This window comes from Zalophus californianus, chromosome 14 (genome assembly GCF_009762305.2).
Source record: "Zalophus californianus isolate mZalCal1 chromosome 14, mZalCal1.pri.v2, whole genome shotgun sequence".
NCBI lineage: Eukaryota > Metazoa > Chordata > Mammalia > Carnivora > Otariidae > Zalophus > Zalophus californianus.
The window spans coordinates 6981267-6990177 of record NC_045608.1 but is presented as its reverse complement, the minus strand read 5'-3'; the positions used below and the strand labels follow the sequence as shown (position 1 = coordinate 6990177).

Below are 8911 nucleotides of genomic sequence, written 5' to 3'. Positions count from 1 at the left end.
ATGATGATGATGTTCTTATTTTATTTTTTTTATTTTTTATTTTTTTTTAAAGATTTTATTTTTATTTATTCGAGAGAGAGAGAGAATGAAAGATAGAGAGCACAAGAGGGAAGAGGGTCAGAGGGAGAAGCAGACTCCCTGCTGAGCAGGGAGCCCGATGTGGGACTCGATCCCGGGACTCCAGGATCATGACCTGAGCCGAAGGCAGTCGCTTAACCAACTGAGCCACCCAGGCGCCCGATGATGTTCTTATTTTATAGACATGACAAATTGTGATTTAATGCTTTTTAAAGATTTTTCCTTTTTTTTTAAGATTTTATTTATTCACTTGAGAGAGAGTGTGTGAGAGACAGAGAGAGAACATGAGTGGTAGGGAGGGGCAGAGGGAAAGGGAGAAGCAGACTCCCCACTGAGCAGGGAGCTTGACGCCGGGCTCAATCCCAGGACCCCGAGATCGTGCCCTGAGCCAAAGGCCGATGCTTAACCGACTGAGCCACCCAGGCGTCCCCCCCTGTGCCTTGTTCTATCTCCACCAACCACCCAGAGCAGCATCTGACACATCATTGGTGCTTAATACCTAAAAGCTGATGGAAGGGCGCCTGGCTGGTTCGGTCAGTAGAACATGCAACTCTTGATCTCAGGGTTGTGAATGCAAGCCTCACCTTGGACACAGAGCCTGCTTTAAAAATGAATAAATAAATGAAAGCTGATGGAACTCCTGAGCAAACGGACGGATGTGAGTTAGTGCTGAACTGGTCCGAGTTTCCCAGCCAGGCTCGCTGCTGACTCATGCATGGGAAGCTGGGGGAACGTACTCCTTTCCTCTGAGCTCATGTCTGCCACTTCTTCTCTTTGAGGTGATCTCTGCTTTAACTTTCTACTTGTAGGAATCAACAGGAGAACCGGGCAAGCAAAGCACTCCGAAAGCACTTCAATATGAGAACGTCTGTCTGTTCTTCATTTTTTGCCATTTAAGCTCTGGCTTGGAGTCTGAGTCTCTCCCTTTCTTATCTGTATCTGAGTCAGGATGGCAAAGCAAGCCGCATCTTGCTAAGGAATCAAGGAGGGACAGGCTGGGGATGAAAGCGTAACAGAAACTTGGACTGATCACAGACTCAAACCGGTACATCTCCTTTCCATCCCAGAACTGGGAACAGAAACTGTTCCATAGGAAATTCTTTCTTTTCCCTCCCTCTTCTGCAAACACCCCGGTCTGTCCCAATTCCTTTTTTAAGACACAAATAGTCATAGCAATATTCACCCTAAATAGAATGTACAGGGCCCCTGCAACCCTGTTAGCGCCACCCTTCCAAATTAAATGATTTTTACTTATTCCCAGCCCTTCCTCATCCTGGTCCTAAAGCAGGTGCAATTTTTACTTAACTCTCTTGATGCAGCTCAGTGTCTACCTCCTTTCCTTACTTGACAGTATTTGGTATGTTCTGTCGGGACACAGTTAACAACCCATAAAGGTCTCCGCTTAAGTAAGAAGTCCCTTTCTGTGAACCATCACCCAGACACATGCAACACCAGACTGTGTGTCTCACATCAAAATTTATTGAAGTGGTAGATTTCTTATAAGGACAGGAACACAAGCAAATGAACCAGAAGGAACCTTCTCCCTCTAACCATTGGGCAGCATTTCCCTTTTAACGACAAAACCAAACAGGTGGGAAGCAGCTGTCTTCTCTGAAGCCTCTAACCCTCAGCCTTCCAATTAGTCAGCAGAAGAGGAATGGATTAGGCGCAGGTTGCTGCAAAATGCCTTTTCTTTCTCTCAGTAAGACTGTTTTGCTCAGTCCTGCCCTGGCTAATCCCTCTCTTACCGCAACCGGAAACTCAGATATTAACCAAAGCTTACGAGTCTCCTGCCCGGTGCTTTTCTGCTAAAGCTTGGCTGAAAGATGAATCGGTCCCTTGGAATGTGGGTGACCTACTGGCTTCTTTAATGATTCCTGGCCTCCGCCCAGGGGCCATAACTCCCCTCCAACCACTTAGCTTTCCTTATCCCGGCTAGAGCCCGACCGACTGGGTATCGCCCCCAGGAGCTGAGAGCCATCCCTGCCTCAGGCAGGTGAGGGAAGGAGGCCAGTGAATCACGGGTGCTCATGGGCGTCTCCCTGGCTCCAGCTCTACTCTGCAGAAGTGTGGACAGTTTGGCCGTCTTCGGTTCTGTGAGTGCCAGAGACTGAGCAGAAGTCTCAGAAGCTTTACTCTCTGTTCCTCCCAAGAGTCCTCTGGTGACGCTCCACAACCAGGCAGCCCACTCTGCCACACTCCTTCTCTAAATCCGATTCTCCGAATCTGGAAATTCCAGGAAACCACAGGCCACGTCTCATGATGTTACTGTGTGCACCCAGCCAAACTCTTTCCCCAGAGACCTTGGTTCTTGGTGACCATCTCACTTCTTGGCTCGGGTATTTAGCGAGAAGCTGGGGTCGGATAAGACGGGTTCCATGGCTCACCGGCGTGGGCCACTAAATTGTCTGGCACACTCCTGGTGGCGCTCAGATCCCCCGTGAGCTCCATGCTTGTGCTCTGGTTATTATCTGACTGTTGGGGCGTCTTCTCCCGCAGGTAGCGGTTGATCAGGGTGGAGAAGAAGTTGGGAAAAGATGGGCTGGAGAAGTAGTACACCAAAGGGTCCAGCATGCTGTTCATGTAGGTGAAGCTAAGGGTGATGAAAAATGCCAGGTCAACTGAGCGATAGATGTCACAGTTCCTCGTGCCCACGGTGTGCAAGAGCCAGAAAATGCGTATGCGCACAGCCACGCTGGGCAGGAAACAGATGATGAAGACAATGGCCACCACCATGATGAAGTTGATGGCCCTCCTGATCTTGGCATGTCTGTCCATTTGTCGCTGGCGCAGGCTCCAGATGATTCTGGCTGAGCAGAACAGGATGATGCCCAGGGGCAGGATGAACTCCAGGAGGAACATGGCATCATGCCACCTGAAGGTATGGCAGATGCTAAAGCTGCTGCACAAATTCGCATCTTCGTTCCTGATCAACATTTTTTTGTACAGGAGGTGACCTGTGAGGCCGATGGTGACACCCCACAAGAGGCAGGATATAATGGCCGCTGTCCGATTTGAGATCTTGTTCAGAGCGTGGTGAGGATGGACCACCCGGAAGTACCTGTCCACAGCCACCACCGTGAGGAAGATGATGCTGCCCTGGCGGTTCATGGCCAGCATGAACAGCATCAGCCGGCAAGGGACGTCCCCGAACCTCCAGTCCCACTTCCTCACATAGTTGTCCGTCAAGAATGGCAGGCAGATGATCAGGAGAAAGTCAGCCACAGCCAAGTTGAACAGGAAAATCCGGCTGGATTTCCAGGACTTGAGGTGAAAGCAGAAAATCCACAGGGCAAGGCCATTGCCCAGGAGCCCGAACACAAACTCCAGCCCCAACACCGTCGGCAGCACATTGGCTATGAAATCATCCCGGAACACACAGCAGTTCTTCTTGTCTATTTCCAGAAAATGATTCTGCTGCTGGTGCGGGTTCATGAGTGGAACGAGTCGGTCCTAGCGAGTGCTCAAGGAAAGAGGCGTGTGTCTGAGTGGCGAACGCGAGGTTCAGCTCCCGCCTTTATGTCATGTCAGGGTGATGAAACTGGTGACTGAGTGCTTACCAGGAAACTACGAAATCCCTTAAAAAAAAAAAAAAAAGCCAGCAAGGCTCTTATGCAATCTGCTGTTTGCATAAACAAGTAATAAAAATCCCCTGGGGAAGACAGGAACCCACAAAGTTTCCTAAATGTAAAGGATAAGTTTAGGCAAGCCGTCTGTCCTTTGTGAGTTATGGCAATGCGGAGGGCTTCCCTTTGGAAGGCTGTGTGCCAGCATCCCGAGCGCTTAGCTTTGGAGAACTGATTCACTGTTGGGTGGTTGACTTACATAATGAACAAAATGACAACGGCAATAATAATTTCCCATGCTAAACAGCATGGTTTTCCAGAAATGTTAAGAACGACTATGTAGTATTAGCATGCATATGACTTAAGAAACAGTAACATGTATATGATTTCTTTGGAACCACCAAGGAGACAGTAACTGTCTATTTTATGAGGACAGATGTGTTGCATTTGATGTTTCCCTGCCATATTCTCTGTACCAGCACGGATTGCTTTTCCACACCAGAACTTTGCAATTAAGCTCTAGTTAGGAGAAAGGAGAAAAGATACTTGAGAACAGCATACAATTTCATAAGATATTTGAAAACTTGAACCCAGTTTGGATTGCCAGTGGTATGTTACAATAAACCGAGTTTTTGTTTGTTTTGTGTTAGACTTTGATAGGCTTCTGTGCTCAAGTAAGCAATTTATTCTGAAGTATGTGATTTTTATTTTTATTTATTTATTTATTTAAATATTTTATTATTTACTTAGACAGAGACAGAGAGAGAGGGAATACAAGCAGGGGAAGCGGGAGAGGGAGAAGCAGGCTTCCCGCGGAGCAGGGAGCCCGACATGGGGCTCGATCCCAGGACCCTGGGACCATGACCTGAGCTGAAGGCAGATGCCTAACGACTGAGCCACCCGGGTGCCCCCATTTTTATTTTTTTAAAGATTTATTTATTTATTTATTTCAGAGAGAGAGAGAGAGAGCACGAGCGGGAGGGGCAGAGGGAGAGAGAATCTCAAGTGGACTCTGTGCTGAACGTGGAGCCTGAAGCGGGGCTTGATCTCATGACCCTGAGATCTCAACCCGAGCTGAAACCAAGAGTCAGATGCTCAACTGACTGCACCACACAGGTGCCCTTAAAGTATGTGATTCTTAAAAATCAATAAGCGTTATTTTTTTAGAGTTTTAGCTTCACAGCAAAATTGAGCAGAAAGTACAAAGAGTACCTGTACCCTCCTGTACCCCATCCACAGCCTCGCCCCACTAAGTGCATGTGCATGATATTTTAAAAGGCTCTATTTTCAGAAAATCAAACTTAAAGGGATGGGACCTTTGAGGACTTTGAACTCTGCCTCACAGCAGATCACCATTTCACACATCATTTCTTTGCGTTTTAGTATAATTGGGTGTAACCCTATGGAACATTTCTACCCCTTAATATTTTGGCTATGATCCTTGCTGAGCAAGAGGTTCTAAAATGTGTTGCTTCTACTTTGAGTTAAAAATAGGAAACTGGGGGCGCCTGCCTGACTTAGCCGATTTAGTATCTGCCTTCAGCTCAAGTTGTAATCCCGGGGTCCTGGGATCGAGCCCTGCGTCGAGCTCCCTGCTCAGCAGGAAGCTTGCTTCTCCCTCTCCCTCTGCCACTCCCCCTGCTTGTGCTCTCTCTCTCTCTCTCTATCAAATAGATAAATAAAATATTTTTTAAAAAGAATAATATACACAGGAATAAATTTAACCAAGGAGGTGAAACACCTGTACCCTGAAAACTGTAAGACATTGATGAAAGACATTGAAGAAGACACAAAGAAATGGACAGACAAATTCCATGCTGATGGATTGGAAGAACAAATATTGTTTTTTCTTTTAAGATTTTATTTATTTGAGAGAGAGAGAATGAGAGAGAGAGCACTTGAGAGGGGGGAGGGTCAGAGGGAGAAGCAGACTCTCTGCCAAGCAGGGAGCCCGATGCGAGACTCGATCCAGGGACTCCAGGATCATGACCTGAGCTGAAAGCAGTCGCTTAACCAACTGAGCCACCCAGGTGCCCAGGAAGAACAAATATTGTTAAAATTTCTATACTACCCAAAGAAATCTACAGATTCAATGTGCTCTCTATCAAAATTCCAATAGCATTTTCTGTAGAAATAGAACAATAATTTATTTTTTGTAGAAATAGAACAAAAATTCCAGTAGCATTTTTTTTTGTAGAATAGAACAAATAGTTCAATAGAAAAAAATAACAATTTTGTGTACAGAGCCACAAAAGACTCCAAGTAGCCAAAGCAATCTTGGGAACGAAGAACAAAGCTAGAGTCATCACACTACTGATTTCAAGCTATATACCAAAGCTATAGTAATCAAAACAGTGTGGTATTGGCATAAAAACAGACACACAGATCAATGGAATAAAATAGAGAGCCCAGAAATAAACCCATGCAAATATCGTCAATTAATTTACAACAAAGGAGCCAAGATACTGGGGAAAGGACAACCTCTTCAATAGATGTACTGGGAAAACTGGACAGCCACATGCAAATTACATTATACACGAAAATTAACTTATTTTTTTCCCTCCCTCCTTTCCTCCATACACAAAAATTAACTTTAAAAAGGCGCGCCTGGGTGGCTCAGTTGGTTAGGTGTCCAACTCTTGGTTTCCACTCAGGTCGTGATCTTATGGGTTGTGGGATTCAGCCCTGTATCAGGCTCCCCACTCAGCAGGGAGCCTGCTTGAAGATTCTCTCCCTCTGCCCCTCCCCGCACTTACGCGCACATGGGCACGAGCGCGCTCTCTCTCTATTTAAAATAAATAAATCTTCAAAAACATTTAACTTAAAATACATTAAAGACTGGAACGTGTGACCTGAACCCATAAAACTCCCTACATAGGCACTAAACTCCTTGACCTTCGTCTTTGTAATGATTTCTTTGGATTTGACATCAAAGACAAAGACAAAAAAGCACAAATGAACAAGTGGGACTTATATCAAACTCAAAAGCTTCTGCACAGCAAAGGAAACCATTAACAAAACGAAAAGGCAAGCTACTGAATGGGAGAAAATATTTGCAAATTATATATCTGGTAAGGGATTAACATCCAAAATATACAAATAATTCATACAAAACAGTTTGATTAAAAAATGGACAGAGAATCTGAATAGGCATTTTTTCTAAAGAAAACATATGGATGACAAATAGGTACATGAAAAATGCTCAACATCACTAGTCATCAGGGAAATGTAAATCTATACCACAATGTAATATCACCTCACACCTGTTAGAATGGCTATTATCAAGAAGACAAGAAATAACAGGTGTTGGTGAGGCTGTGGAGGAAAGGGAACCCTCTTGTGCCATTGGTGGGAATGGATATTGGTGCAGCCATTATGGGAAACAGTATGGAGGTTTCTCAAAAAATTAAAAAAAGAAATACCATACCATCCAGCAATCCCATTTCTGGGTATTTATCTGAAGAAAACGAAAACACTAACTTGAAAAGGTACCTGCATGCCCATGTTCCTTGTAGCATTATTCACAATAGCCAAGATATGGAAAAAACCTAAGTGTCCATAGGCAGATGAATGGGTTAAAAAAAAGTGTATCTATCATCTATCTATCTATCTATCTATCTATGCATGGAATATTATTGAACCATTAAAAAGAATGAAATTATTAAACCATAAATAAGAGTGCAATCTGACCATTTGTGACAACATAGATGGACTGTGAGGGTATTTATGCTAAGGGAAAAAAGTCAGATGGAAAAAGGTAAATACCCTATGATCTCTCTTACATAAGGAATCATAAAAAAAACTCATGGATACAGAGAACAGATTGGTGGTTGCTAGAGGCAGGGGGTGGAGGGTGGGCAAAATGGGTGAAGGGAGTCCAAAGGTACAAACCTCCAGTTATAAAATAAATAAGTCCTGGGCATGTAACGTACACCATGGTGACTTTAGCTAATAATACTGTATTGCATATTTGAAAGTTGTGGAGAGTAAATCTTAAAAGTCCTCAGCACCAGAAAAAATTCTGTAACTATGTACAGTGACAGAGTTAACTAGACTCATTGTGGTGATCATTTCTCAATATACACAAATATCAAATCTTTATGTTGTACCTGAAACCAATGTAATGTTTTATGTTAATTATTCCTCAATTAAAAAAAAGAAGTTAAGGTGATGTTGGCTCGTACATTACAGAGAGCTTCCGATATTGCAGACCCCAGGCATAAATGCCTTATTTTATTTTTTTAAAAGATTTTATTTAGGGCGCCTAGGTGGCTCAGTTGGTTAAGCTACTGCCTTCAGCTCAGGTCATGATCCTGGAGTCCCGGGATCGAGTCCCACATCGGGCTCCCTGCTCGGCAGGGAGTCTGCTTCTCCCTCTGACCCTGCCCCCTCTCATGTGCTCTCTCCCTCTCATTCTTTCTCTCAAATAAATAAATAAATAAATCTTTAAAAAAAAGATTTTATTTATTTATCAGAGAGAGAAAGAGAGCGAGAGAGCACGAGCAGGGGGAACGGCAGGCAGAGGGAGAAGCAGGCTCCCTGCTGAGCGGGGGTTGGGGGTGGGGGTGGGAACTCTGGACTCCATCCCAGGACCCTGGGATCATGACCTGAGCTGAAGGCAGATGCTTAACCGATTGAGCCACCCAGGCACCCCCTCTTCTCTTTTCTTTTCAAAGTTCTCTGCCAGCTGTTAAGGCCAGCTTCTTCTCTATTTCTTTACTACTTCTCAATTTCTCCTTCATCTTCCGTAGTGGTCCAGAGGTTTCTTATTTCCCACCAGCCAAGTGTCCCAACTCAGAGTTACTTATGGCTTGCAGGGGCAAATCTCCCACAATGCCCCCAATGAACGACGCTTCCTGTACTCCCACCCTCATGTGACCCCTCCTGGTGGAATATGGACCAGCTCTATGACTCTTTTTAACCCACAGAATGTGCTGAAAGTGAAGTTTCCAAGCCCAGGCAATAAGAAGTTCTGTTTTTCTGTTTTTTGAAAGCCTTGAGAAGCTTCGTAAGAAGCCCAGCCTACCCTGTGGAAAGAACACTCAAAGAGGCCCCATAGGCACATACGACACCATATGGAGGGGGGGGTAAGGCCAGGGGTCCCACTTGAGCCTAGCTGCCCCCAGACAAGGAATGGCCAGCTGAGCCAGTCAACTCATGGGCTCAGGAAATATAATACAACCGTGGTTGTTTCAAGCCACTGAATTTTGTGGTGGTTTGCTACGTGGCAATAGATAACTAAAACACAAATCCCAGCTAAGTCCAAA

At 44.8% G+C, this 8911-nt stretch overlaps 1 protein-coding gene across 1 annotated transcript; it reads right to left on the bottom strand.

Annotated features, from left to right (window-relative positions):
• Positions 1 to 409: 409 nt before the first annotated feature.
• On the bottom strand, positions 410 to 3589 carry HCAR2 (hydroxycarboxylic acid receptor 2). The gene has a single exon (XM_027577659.1). The coding sequence runs from the start codon at positions 3511 to 3513 to the stop codon at positions 2422 to 2424; it is 1092 nt and encodes a 363-aa protein (XP_027433460.1). The 5' UTR covers positions 3514 to 3589; the 3' UTR covers positions 410 to 2421.
• Between the last annotated feature and the right edge of the window lie 5322 nt (positions 3590 to 8911).

Coding starts and splice junctions, on each gene's coding strand:
- HCAR2 (XM_027577659.1), bottom strand. CDS start 3,513: ATGAACCCGCACCAGCAGCAGAATCATTTTCTGGAAATAGACAAGAAG.